Source organism: Phascolarctos cinereus, unplaced genomic scaffold (assembly GCF_003287225.1).
Source record: "Phascolarctos cinereus isolate Bilbo 61053 unplaced genomic scaffold, phaCin_HiC Scaffold_726;HRSCAF=1367, whole genome shotgun sequence".
Lineage (NCBI taxonomy): Eukaryota > Metazoa > Chordata > Mammalia > Diprotodontia > Phascolarctidae > Phascolarctos > Phascolarctos cinereus.
Window position 1 is genome coordinate 203,696,445 of NW_027556098.1, and position 14,359 is coordinate 203,710,803.

Sequence of the window (14,359 nt, forward strand, 5' to 3'; positions counted from 1 at the left end):
GAGTGAAAATATCGGGAGTGAAGGACAGTGGGGAATAAGCCAATAAATTTAAAATGATACCCCATTTTAAGAGAAAATGCCATATTAGTCAGAAATAGGCTGCCCCTTAGTATAGATATTACTCCTTAAAATTAGACAGTATTAAAAGAAAAAGAGTTTTTCATATTTTCTTGTGATGTGCTTTTAATCATAATTATGCTCTTAATTTCATTTATTGAAAAGAGATTTTCTATTATTTTTTAAAATATAGTTGCTGCCAAAACATTGTGCCAAAACCATCAGTCAGGCAGTCAACAAAAAATCAAAAAAACAGACTGGAAAAAAAGGGGAACCTGAAAGGGAGAAACCAGGAGTTGAGAGCATGAGGAAAAACCGGCTGGTTGTAACCAAGTAAGTCATATGCTTTAATTCCATACTCTCATTTTTTCTTTTAGTTTATTTATCTTATTTTTAATTTATGGAGTAAAACAAGCATTTCCATAGCATAGTATAATTTTTTTAAAAAAGATGGTTACACTGGAAACTGCAAATCTATTATATGCAACTTGCTATTCTTTTAAAATATGTAATAAAGTTATCATGTAAATTTTTTCCCCTCCTCCCCAAGATGACTACCCATTAGACACAGATATGTATGTGTGTGTGTCCTTTGTAGATAATTTGGGTGTTTATAATAGTCAAATAGTCATTTGCTCAAGGTTGTTCTTAAAACAATATTGCTATTACTGTATACAATGTTCTCTTGGTTCTGCTCATATACTGAGGAGTTGTCACCATTTTGGAATTTTGTGTTTCTATTCGTTATTTTTCTTTTTTGTTTTAGGGATAATTTATGACTGCATTATGTAGGTTGATAAGGGGAGAACCAATCTGTTTAAATTGTAATTCTTACCATTTTTGCTGTGAATCTGGCTAGTCATAGTTATTGCTTTCTCTAATCCCAAAGTGTAGTTCTAACCTGTTGCCCTGAGTTTTGAATAAAACATCAAGTAATGTGTGGTAGGTACCATGTGTACACTATTAATGAATGACTTAGAAGAACTCTTAAGTATTCCTTGGGTATATAATTTCCTCTCATTTTTGTTTGTTTGTTTTGTTTTTTGGTGAGGCATTTGGGGTTAAGTGACGTGCCTAGGGTCACACAGCTAGTGTCAAGTGTCTGAGGTGAAATTTGAACTCAGGGCTTCCTGACTCCTGGGCTGGTACTCTATCCAGTACGCCACCTAGTTGCCCCTATGATAATCTTTTTGGGGGGGCAATCAGGGTTAAGTGACTTACCCAGTGGTGTCTGAGATTAAATTTGAACTCAAGTCCTTCAGACTTTAGGGCTGGTGCTCTACACACTGCACCACCTTGCTGCCCCTCTTACCAGTTTTTTAAAAAAATCGAAAGTCTTTTGAGTCATTTGTGGCTGTTGCATGTTTTATCATGTAAAATTATAGCTGTCATTTTCTCTTAACTTTGTTTTCAGGCCCGTTAAATACCAAAGGTGTTTTTTTTAGGGGGGAGAGGAGTTGGAATAGTGAATGATTTTTTTTATAACATTTAAAAAATTTGTGTTTGTTCAGTCAGTCATGTCCTACTCTTTGTGACACTGTGGACCATGCCAGTGCTGTCCGTGGGGTTTTCTTGGGAAAGATACTGGAGTGATTTGCCATTTCCTTTTCCAGTGGATTAAGGCAAACAGAAGTTAAGTGACTTGCTCAGGGTCACATAGCTGGGAAATGTCTAAGACCAGATTTGAATTCAGATCTTTCTGACTCCAGTCCCAGTGCTCTATCCACTGAGTCATCTAGCTGCTTCCAGTTTTCTTTTCTTTTTCTTTTTCTTTTTTTTGAAAAATTTAAAAAATAATATGTTTTTGTAATTAAGCATTTACTTTTACCCTCTCCCCCACCCATGGTTTAGGGGGGAAAAAATCCACCTTTGCATAGTCATCCCAAGTAAAATCCCACATTAGCCATGTCCAAAAATGTGTGTCTCATTCTTCAGTTTATATTATTTTAAAGTAAAGTTCTATCAAAGTATGGAACATTTTATAGATACTCTTTAAAAACTTTTAATTGACCTTTTATCTACCAAAAATGTGGTGTAAGTATAACTACAACTGGGGATAATAGTAATTTACCTATAAATTGAATGAACTCAATTTTTTTCCCTCATTGATAATTCTTATTCAGTAGTATTGTCTGACTGTATTTGGGTCAAAGGAATAATTCTTGAATTTATAAGTAACATTTGTAATATATGTGATCTCTCAGAAAACTTTAATGTGGTGTACTTTAGATCCAGGGAAATTATATAGAAGAATTTCTCAACCTTTGCATTCTGATAGAAAGATACTACCTTAAATCTGGTGATTATAAAAATGAATTTATTTCTTCATACATTGTTTAATGTTTTACTTACTGTTTTTCCCTGTCTCTATTTCAGCCTTGATAAATTGCACACTGCACTTTCTGAACTTTGTTTCTCTATAAATTATGTACCAAACATGGCCGTTTGGGAACACACCTTTACTCCAAGAGAATATTTGACTTCTCATCTGGAAATTCGCTTTACCAAGTAAGATAGGATATGAACTATATTTCCTCTAATTAGAAATTTTATTATATTAAATCTTAGCATCTCTGTAATGTTTCCTTTTAGAACTTGGGAGCCCAGATATTAGAATTTTTTTAATATGGTTTATTAACTGGAGTGCCATCCCATATATCCTCCCACATCTTGACTCCAGGGATTTTCACTGGCTGTTCCCCATGCATAAAGTGTTCTCCCTCTTGGCTTCCCTGGATTCTTTCAAGCTTCAGCTAAAATCTCACCTTCTATAGGAGGCTTTCCTAATCCCCTTCAGTTCTAATACTGTCCCTTTCTTGATTGTTTCCAGTTTATCCTGTATAAAGCTTGTTTGTACATAGTTGTTTGTACGTTACCTCCTCCATAAGACTATGAACTCCTTGAGAACAGAGAGAGTCTTTTATCTTTCTTTGTAAACCCAGCACTTTTGCATAATGCCTGGTGCATGGCAGGTACTTGATAAATATTTATTGACTGACTAAATCTGCAAACTATAAGCCAGTTAATTTGACATTGACTTCCAGGAAAATTGTATGACATTTATGAAGAGCTAGTATGGCTTTTTCTAGAATGGATTCTTCACTGCTTATAATCCCTTGCTTCCTTCAAAACTTAACTCAGGTGCCATCTCCTATGTGAAACCTCGCCTACTCATCTACCCCAAAAATCACTTTGTGTTTACTTTCTATGTGTATTTATATGTTTTTCATGTTATTTTCTCCAAAACAATGTAAGCTTCTTGAGTGCAAGAACTATTTTTTGTTGTTGTTATTGTCTTGTAGCCTTAGTGCATAGCATATAGTCAGTACTTAAGTATTTGTAGATTGATTACAGTGGTAAACCTGACAAATGATATAAATTTAGTTTAAGTAGATTTTAGGAAAATATTTCTTAAAATTATCTTATTATGTAGCTATAGGCTAGATTATGTATGTTTTAGACATATGCATATAAAGAGAGATTTTACATATAATATGTATACATAGAGATTTGAAAGTGGTTAAATAGCTAGTTTCTAAGAATAGTGATTAATTTTTCATTTTTTCTATACTCTCAGCTCTTAAAGCGTTTCATTATCATTTCTATAGAGCTGCCTTCCAGATCTACCTCATTTTATCTTTCCTGTACTTCTGTCCCACATTATCATCTCAAGCTGGATGTCCCACAAACATCTCAAATTCAGTATGTCCAAAATAAAAGTCATTATCTTTCTTCCTAAACCCTTCCCTCTTCCAAATATTACTGTCAGTAATGTCACTACCTTCCTAGTTAACCCAGGTTTGCAACCTTGGTATTATCCTCATCTCCTCACCTCGCTTCTCCATCAGTTGCCAAATCTTGTTGTTTTTATACCACCACCCCACCACATCTCTCTCACCTGACTCCTTATCTCTACTACCTTATCTCCTTATCTCCATCTCTGTCACCACCAAGTCTTCTTATTTCTATCTTCACAAAATCCCTCTTGTGTATCCCCCTTACACTAATCACCTAGCTATCGCCTTTGTTCAGAAATTAATCCCTTCTTGCTTCAACTGTTTCTGTAGCCTTTTAGTTGACCTCCTTGCTCCAAACCTCTCCCCACTCAGTATATCTTTCACTAATCTGCTAAAAACAAGGGTCTGACTATGTTGTCTGTCTTTCCCTCACTCTCCCTCCCCTTGATATTTTCCCATTACCTTTCTGTTACCCGTAGAATTAAATATAAAGTCTTCTGTTTGATATTTAGAGCCATTTACAACCTGACTCCTTTCTACTTTTCTAGTCTTCATATACTTTATTGACCTCCACATATGGTACAGTTCAGCTCTACTCACCTACTTGCTGTTTTTTACACATGAAATTTCATCTCCCATTTATTTGCTTTTGTCCTGGCTTTCTCCCTTGCCTTCCTCCTTACCTTTGCCTCTTGTAATAACTGGCCACCTTAAAGAAGTAAGTTCAAATACCAATTTCCATATAAATATATTTTTATCAATGAGTTGCATAGTGAAATCTCAATAAAACCATTAAATAGAAAGAATAATCAGAACCTCTTATGCACAGTTATATGCTTGCAAAACTGAGAACACAGTACCTGGCACATAGTAGGTGCTTAACAAATATTTATTGAATGAATGCAAATAGAGAAACATTTAAATTGTCAGAAGACCAGATAGAGATATTAATTCAATCTTATAAAAGGAAATAGAACTAGATGTAAAGGAGATACCACAGAAAAAAAATTTCTAGTTCAAATGAATTCACAGGAGAATTCTGTCAAACTTTTAAAGAACAATTAGTATCAATACTATACAAATTATTCTCTAAAATTGAAAAATCAAACACTCTACCAGGAATCTTTTATGAGGCAAATATTGTCCTGTTACTTAAACCAGGGAAGAATAAAACACCAAAGTAAAACTATAGGCTAAGAGAATAAGCGTTTTTATAGTGCCAGGCACTGCGCTAGGCACTTTATAAATGTAAGCTTATCTGATCTTCATAATAACCTTACAAGGTAGGTACAGTTATCTCCATGTTATAGATGAGGAAACTGAGGTTAACAGAGGTTGTGACTTGATTAGGATCATGAAACAACCCAGGTCTTTCTCTAGGCCCAGAACTATCCATTGTGACACCTATTATTAATATTACTTATTTTTTATTTAATTAATCAATCAATAATCTTTAATTAATAACATTATATTATATGGGAATATAATTGATACTAATTGAACAGCAATTCAAAAATTCTAAAAAAAATCCCATCAAATAAACTGTAGCAATTTATCCAAATTGGATTTGTACTAGGAATGCAAAGATAGTTCAATATTAGAAAAAGTATCAACATAATAAAATTTACATCTTCTAAAAGAGTTATCAAGTAGAATGGACTGCCTCATGACATAGGAGATTCCTCTTCTCCAAGCAAAGATAAACATTTGTTGATTGATCATAGAGATTCTTGTTTAGGAATGGGTTAGACTAAAATGGCCTCTGAGATCCCTTGCAACTCTGAAATTTTGTGAGATAATCCTTCCCTGGACCCCCTTAATCAAAATCCTTTCTAGTCTTGGAACCTGATACTTTATATTCCTCAAGCTAACTTTTAAGATCCCCTTTGTCATCCCTACCTCATTCTGACATATTGGAGTAAGCCTTTAGTGAAGGATCCTTATAAGTTTATTATGTTATAAATTATGTCATAAATTATAAATATGAAGAAATCAAATACTGGAAACTAGTCTGCTTAAGGAACCTAAAGTAATTGAAAAAGGATTCAGTCTTAGTGGGAAATTGTCTCTTATGTTCATCCTTGCCAGATAAATAAATTTTTAATTACTTTGTTCAAAAGTTACTTTTCCTTATGATCGTAATAATTGTGAATAATTTCAGCATTACATTAGTAAGAAATATGACAACAAAACTATAAATTTTAAAATAAGAGTTGAGCAAGAAAATATCAAAAATATCCTTCTTAAAATTTGTTAAATATAACACTAATTTGTTTATTTTTTGCCATTAGGTAATTTGCTCTGAATTCAAAGTATTTTTCATTAAAATGAAGGCTAGAAATTGAAGTCAATTACAATGTTAGATGATCAGGTTTCTATGTATATGTGTCATTGAGACATCTTTCAAGAAGCAGAGATCATGGATCATAGATCTACAGCTGGAAGGGACCTTACAGGGTATATATAGTCCAGTCCCTTTATTTTACAGATAAGGGAACTAAGGTCCAGCGGGGGATTAGGTGACTTGCCCAAAGTCATGAGTGTCAGAGGTGGACTTTCCATCCAGGTCCTCTTACTCTTTGCTAGCTGTCGTGTTGCTGCCTTACAAATTCAACAAACACACTTTCCACAACTTTCAGTTCTTACATTTGCACTATCCCACTTTTCAGAACAAATTTCCTGAAGTCGTGTGCGCTGATATAAGTATATCTAAGTGTCTTTTTCCACTGTTAGAGTGTATATGTGTGTGTGTGTGTGTGTGTGTGTGTGTGTATCTCAACATTGTATTTCATATACAAACAGAAGTCAAGCATAACTTTACTGCTGTACTCTTTTTGCTTCTGATGGCAAACGTGATATATGTAGGAGACAAGGATATGAAACTGTTGTCTTTAAGGTGAATGTTTGCTGTTGGGGGCAGAGGGGAGAAAACCCAAGGATGCCTAAACTAAAGTTAGCATTTGTTTCTCAGTACAAAGATGATAAATATTTCAAATTCACTTTCAAAACTACTCACTAAAAAAATCAGGAATAAGAAAACCAGCAAATCTAAGTAGGGCTTATAGAAATTGTTAATGATGATGTGAAAGAATTTCGTGTAACTCACTGAAAAATATTTCAAATACGAATGAATGTATCTTTTTTTTCAAAATTTAATTTTTTTGGTAACGTATTGAAATCTCAGAGTAAATTATCAGACTCAAAAAATTACGACAAGAAAAGTTTTAAAGCATTGATCTTAACATATTCAATGAACATCATGACTCCACAGAAAAATTCTCTAGAAGAGCATTCCAGTCTTATCCTTGTCATTGGCAATCAGTCTTTTTTTTTTCTTTATTTTAATGTGAGGCAGTTGGGGTTAAGTGACTTGCCCAGAGTCACACAGCTAGTGAATGTCAAGTGTCTTAGGTCAGATTTGAACTCAGGTCGTCCTGACTCCAAGGCCAGAGCTCTGTCTACTGTGCCATCTAGCTGCCCTAGCAATCAATCTTTTAAAGATTCTGCTCTGAATGGTAGAGCCATGGCAGCTTTACCAGAGGACAAATTATTCTTTGAGCAGTGGTCCCTGAGAGCCACTAATATTTCAAGGCCAGATGAAATTTTAACTAAAGGTTGAATATGACCTTCGGGTAAGAACTACCAGCCCTTGCCATAACATTTTACAGTTGTGGACAACTGAAAAATAAATGTGTAAAAATTATCTCAATGTGTTTGTTACAAAGTTTTACTTATTTGTGTACTTATAGCTTTAAAAATGGAACGGAATTGAGTTTCCAGAATATCCCACCTCCGCACATTCCAGGGTTTTGTTGCATGTAAATTATTATATTTTAAATAATTTTACATTATTAAACTATGTTTATAGCTTATGTATAATCTTTTATATGGTTTCAGTGAATGACTGTTTTACAATAATGTGAACAATCTTTTATTTCATTTGCTTTTTTCCTTTAAAGGTCAATTGTGGGGATGACAATGTATAATCAAGCCACACAAGAAATTGCAAAACCTTCAGAGCTCTTAACAAGTGTAAGAGCATACATGACAGTACTCCAGTCAATAGAAAATTATGTGCAAATTGACATTACAAGGGTATTTAACAATGTTCTTCTTCAGCAAACACAACATTTAGACAGTCATGGAGAGCCAACCATTACAAGCCTGTACACAAATTGGTAAGACCTTAAATTGAATGTATGTTTGTATATAATAGCGTTCCCTTTTTTGTTGAAGAAAATAAACATAAAAGTCCCACTGAAGTTGAAACCTCTTTTATAAAAGTATATCCTATAGTAAGTTTTGAATTATTGCTTTGATCTTTCTTTTTCCATAATGATCATATGCTTCTCTTTAGGTATTTGGAGACCTTACTGAGACAAGTCAGCAATGGCCATATAGCTTATTTTCCTGCAATGAAAGCATTTGTGAATTTGCCCACAGAAAATGAGTTGACTTTCAATGCAGAAGAGTATTCAGACATATCAGGTGAACTTGTTTGAAAATTTCATGTTATTTTTGTAGTCTTAATTTAGGTTTCATTGTAGAAAATCAATACCACCTGGAGTCATTTTCTTTTAAGTAAAATCTTAGCTTTGTAGAATTACCTCTGTGTCCTTTGTGGGTTACCTTTGAATTTTTTTTAGAAATAAGTCTTTTCTCTGATCTTTGCATTTATGATTTCCTTTTCTGTGTGATGGTTGGGATATTCAGGGGTTTACTTTTAAAATAATTAATAATAATTAAAATAATTCAGCTTTCAAGTGAACGGATTATTTTTCTCTCTTAGAAATGAGATCACTATCAGAATTGCTAGGTCCATATGGTATGAAGTTCCTCAGTGAAAGCCTTATGTGGCATATTTCATCACAAGTTGCTGAACTTAAGGTAATAGTTTTCACTATTTTATCTATATTTTAATTCTTTGGAATTAGTTTTGAAATGTCATTGTGGATGTGATTAAACAAAACATGTAGTCTAGAATTTTAGTTATTTCATCACTTTTAATAACAGTCACAGAATTTTAGAATAGGAAGAGACTCTTTTTAAACCATACAAGAATCAACTCTGTAACATTTTCAACAAATGGCGGTCCAGAAATTACATGTGTAAAGTGATTTGCAAACTTAAAGCTTTTTAAATGTGAACTTTTATGATGATGATCATTAATCAACAAGCAGTTTATTCAGCACTAACTCTATGCCAGGCACTAGCTAGACAATGGGGGCCATCTTCAGTCATCCTGATGTATATATTGCCACTGGATCGAGATGGCTCCAGAAGAGAAGGTGAGGCAGGTGACTTTGCACAGCCATCCTGCACTTAAAACCAAAGTTTGCTTTGCCCAAAAGAATGTAAATTTTGATGGGTGAAAACTACTAAGATACTTTGGGGTTTAAGGACTAGATTTCTTTCTTAAAGATCACTCTGGCTCTCATTGATTGGCTAACAATAGGTCCCAGCTCAAACCCCACTTAGTAGTCATTGTGTGGGCCCTAAAGGCTCTGAGTGGATGTATATAGTAACTGGTTCTGTTTTAGCTGGCAACACTGAGGGCCTTCCCCTCCAGATTGATTTTTTTTTAAAATTAGGTAAAAGGGGCCTCATTTCTTACCTAGCCTTAATCACTGAATGGGCTTTGCCTCAGTCCCAATGAGAACTTGGAAGGACCTTAGCTTAAAAAGGCCAAGGTCTCCCACTGCATTGGGGGGAAGCATCTCCAGTTGTCCTGATGTATATCATGCCACTGAACCCAGATGGTTCTGGAGGAGAAGGTGAAGCTGGTGACTTTGCATAGCCCTCCCTCACTTAAATCAAATTCACTTGCAAGTCTTGGCATCACCTTCCTGATGTCATGATCCTCTTCAAGAATGAAGGACAAAGAGCATCAACAGCTAAACAGTGTATATACATAAAGAAAACAATCTCTGACCTCAAGGAACTTACATTCTTTAGGGAAACACAACATGTATACATAAGTATATACAAAATAATTACAAATTAATTTAGGGGGACTAGCATTAGCAGCCAAGATCAGGAAAAGCCTCATGCAGAAAGGTGATATTGAGCTAAGCTTTGAAAGAAATTAGTGAATCAAGTAAAGCATGTTCAGTCTGTTGCTAAGTCCTATAAAATTACATTTATAACATCTCTCATATACTCCCCCTTTTCTCCTCTGACACTATCATCACCCTAATTGCCGGCCCTCATCATTTCTTACCTAACTATTGTAGTAGCCTGTTTGTTGGTCTCCCTGCATCATCTTTCCTTGTTCCAGTCCATCTTCCATGAACCTGTCAAAAATGATCTTTCTTAAGCATAGGTCTGATAATATCATCATCCCCCCCCTGCAACTCCCCATTCAGTAAACTCCAATATAACATTCTCTTTTTTAGCTTTTAATATTACCATTATAACCTGGCCCCTTCCTACCATTACAATCTTCTTGCATGTACTTAGTCACCTCCACACACTTTGTTATCTAGTGTCACTGGCCTCCTTGCTATTCCATCTCCCAACTGAGATTTTTCACTGGCATTTGGTGCTTGCAACTCTTTCCCTCATCTCAGCCTCTTAATGTCCCACTTTCTTTAAGAAACTTTCTAATCTTAATGTCTTTCTTCTCTTGATCATCTCCAATTTATCCCTTATTTAGCTTGTGGTTTTAATGGGTTTCTTTGGTTTTTGTGTCCCTGTCCCCTCTCTTTCTTTGTATCCCTAGTACTTAGCACAGTCCTTGGTATTTTTATAAGCACTTAGTAAATGCTTGTTGACTTGACTTCATGTGAAACTGGAGCTCAGAGAGAGACAGGGCTAGATATATAGATCTGAGAGTAATCTGCTTGGTAGTGACATTTAAACTTATGGAACATGATGGGTTCTCTGAGGAAATATATGGAGAAAAGATTGGAGGACCCAGGACAGAGCCATAGGGCATATGCATATAAGAGGGTGAGGTATGGATGATTATCCAACAAAGGAAAAACAGAAGGATTTATCTGGCAGGAAGAAAGAGAACCAAAGAGCTGTGTCTGGAAAATTCAGAGAAGAAAGAATATTCAAGAGGGAGAGAGTAATCAGTGTCATATGCTACAGGAAGGAGAGAAGAATGAAGATTGAGAAAAGGCCATTGAATTAGCATTTAAAAGATGGAGTTTAGCAACTTTGAAGAGAGCTGGTTCAATTGAATGATGGGGTCCAAAACCAGATTGCAAGGGGTTGAGGAATAAGGGGAAAAGAAGTAAAGGCAATGTGTGTAGAGAGTTACGAGTTTGGATTCTAAGAATGTGGAGAATGTACCAGCCATCCTGTGAGGGAAGCAAAGTACCTTGAGGGAGAAACGAGGGGCTCCATGTGCTAAGAAAGTCAAACTGCCACCATGATCTTAACCGCTGACTCACCTCAGTTGCTTGTTGAGGTGGCCCAGCACTCTAGACCCTAAAAGAACCTTAGGAATAGCAGTTACTATAGGTAAGGGTCCCTATCCTCACCACCAGCATCACAAACTGCTTACTAATTTAAGTCCAAGATCCCTGGAAGTCACAGTAGTCCCCAGATCATTGGTCTTATTTCTGGAGTCGTCATCTGGGGAATAAACTTCTGTGGAGAAGGTGCCGTTCATCTCCACCAACTGGAACTGTTGTATAGGCAGGCCAGCCTAACTGAGACAGCCAGACAGCCTGAGCAAGAGACAGGTGGTATAGGTAAACATGTGCTAGGTAAGTCAAACCACTACTACTTCTGCTTAGGCCTCAAGGGAGATAGGCCATAACTCTATACCTAAGAGCCTTGGGAATAGCAGCAACCCTTCCTCTCCATCTATATCACTGGCCTTAATTCTAGCTCAGCCCCTGCAACCATCATCCTTGGAAACAACCTCTGTAGGAATGCAACCTGGAAGCTGTGGGTGCTTCAGTCACAGGTACTGAATACCTAAAAATGAAAATTCTTGCCACCGAAGACCTTGGTATTTTCAAATGGTTCAATATCAGAAACTGATAAGATTTTATCATGGAAATATTCAGTAGTCAGTAAACATTTATTAAGAACCAACTGTGGGCCAGGCACTCTGCTAAGCACTAGGAACACAAAAAATAAGAAAAGACCATCCCTGTCCTCAAGAATTTTACAGTCCAGTGGAGGAAGACCACCACCACCAACAACAACAACAAAATAAAAACAAACAAAAAGACAGAAAGAAGCTGAAGATGTGGTGTGGGAGGGAGAGCAGGCTTGGGGACATAGTGAAGACAGTCAGAGAAGTCCCCTAGGCAGTTCAGTCAGGTGAAAAATGAGGAAAAGACTGAACTGAGATCTTTCCTTATATGGAGGTTGAAGTTTATGACCCCACCCTCCAATCAAAGAGGCAGAGGATCTGATGAGATGGAGTACCGAAGCTTAGGAGGTCTTACAGAGTAATGAGTTATCCCAGTAGGGAGCTTCCAAGGGCATGGTGGAGAACTCAGAAGTTCCAAAGTAGTGCAGCCAGTCTAAGAAATGAGGAAGTGATATTAAAGATGATGCATTATCATATGCTTTGTCACTGTAGCTGTAGAACCTGTCTGACTTGAAAGAAACTGAAACCTGTGTGTGCTGTCTTCCCCTTTAAAATGTTGTGAGCTCCTTGAGAACAGGGACTGCCTTACTTTTATATTTCTTTCCTTAGGACTTAGCACAGTGCTTTACACGTAACAAGCATTTATGGATACATATCCATTCATTCATTTGAAAGAGAGGATGCAGGATTTATGCCTTTAAGGTAATGTAGAGTCAAGTGAGGGAGGTTTTTCCAAAGATACTTTTTTTAAAATTAATTTTTTTCAATTATCAAACATTTTTTTCTTCATTCTCCCTATCCCCAGTAGAGAAAAAGAAGAAAAATAAAAATCCTTTTAACAAATGTCCATATTGACAACGACCAAAAATTGTATCTTATTCTACATATTTAGTCCATCACTTCTCTGTCAGGTGCTAGATAGCATTCTTTATTATCAGTCCTCTAGAATCATGGTAAACATTGCGTTGATCAGAAGTTCTTAAGTGTTTCAAAATTGTTTGTTTTTACAGTGGAATTATAGTATAAGCTGTTCCCCTGGATCTACTCACTGCACCCTGCATCAGTTCATTTTAGTCTTCTCAGGTTTTTTCAAAACTATGTCTTATGTAATTTCTTACAACATAGTAATATTCCATTACATTTTTATACTATAATTTGTTCATCTGTTTCCCGCTTCATAGACATTATCTTGGCTTCTAATTCTTTGCCACTATAAAAAGTTGCTATCATATTTTTATATTTACAGAACCTTTCTTTGATGTCTTGGGGTCATAGGCCTAGTAATGATATTGCAAGGGAAGATTTTTTAAAGGATTAATGGAAAGCTGGGCATGCTTGTAAATAACATGGATGGATCAAAAGATAGGGATTGAAAATAAGAGATTATAATTTGGGGAGCAGTTTGATGAGGAGACAGGATGGTATCACAGATGCATTTAGAGTAGGTGGCCTTGACAGGGAAAGGATGATGCACAGATCTATATCTCCAGTCTTTCCCCTGACATTTAGTGTTGCATCCCCCCTACCTATTAGACATTTCCATTAATTGGTTTCCCTGCTTCACATCTCTTCCCACTGTAATCTGTCCTCTACACAGCTACCAAAAAAAATCTTCCTTAAGTGTAGAAGTAACCTTGTCATACCTTTACTCAAATTCCAATAACTCCAGGTTGCCTCTTGGATAAAATATGAAGTCCTGTTTGGTTTTAAAAGCCTTTCGTAATCTAGCCTTATCTGTTCCTCACATTGAATACTCCCTCTCCTATCCCCCACACATTTGTGCTGGATGTTCCCTATGCATAGAATGCCCTTCCTGTTTATCTCTACCTCTCAAAATCCCACTCAACCCAAGTACCATCTTCTACCTTAAATGCCAGTACCCTCCTTCCCAAAGTACTTAGTATTTAATTTTTATTTATTTTGTGTTTACTCACAGTATACTTATATATGTATACATTGTCTTTCCCAGTAGAACAGAATACAAGCTCTTTGAGAGAAAGGATTATTTCATTCTTTTTATTTATATCTCCAGCACCTAATATAATGTCTGATACATAGCAGACATTTAATAAACGTTTGTTGATTAATTGAAACGGCAAGCTCCTCATCAGACATTAGAGTAAAGGAGCAGAGAATGAATGATGATGTCAAAAGCTTCTGAGATGTAAATTGGGAAGGAAAAAGGAGCTTGTCAGTTAAAATATGAGGTAAGATTTTCTGCTGGGAAAGTAGGGTTGAAACACTCATAAAAGAGGCTTCAGAAGAAAAGATTTGAACATTCTGTGTTCCCCACAGACTGTGAGGAGTGGGAGAAATAAAAGGATTGCTTTACTTCAATGAGGGACCAGTTCAGATTGTATAACATACATTTATAGTGAACTCAGTTGGCATGGTTATGTCACTTCTTTCAGCACCATTTAGCAAGAAAGGACAAGAGTGCAAGGTATTCAAGACAAAAGGACACTGTAATGTGAACTGGTTTAGTGTCAAGATTTGGAAGAAAGAGAAA

The 14,359-nt window shown here is 35.9% G+C and overlaps 1 protein-coding gene across 2 annotated transcripts in view; it reads left to right on the forward strand.

Moving 5' to 3' along the window:
* Positions 1-14,359, forward strand: part of NCKAP1 (NCK associated protein 1) — a 129,884-nt gene that overhangs the window by 96,313 nt on the left and 19,212 nt on the right. For both annotated transcript variants that reach the window (XM_021006377.2, XM_021006378.2), the window contains 5 exons: positions 251-390; positions 2,434-2,565; positions 7,754-7,972; positions 8,152-8,282; positions 8,584-8,681. In XM_021006377.2, the coding sequence (XP_020862036.1) occupies positions 251-390; positions 2,434-2,565; positions 7,754-7,972; positions 8,152-8,282; positions 8,584-8,681 (720 nt within the window). The remainder of the gene's footprint in view (positions 1-250; positions 391-2,433; positions 2,566-7,753; positions 7,973-8,151; positions 8,283-8,583; positions 8,682-14,359) is intronic.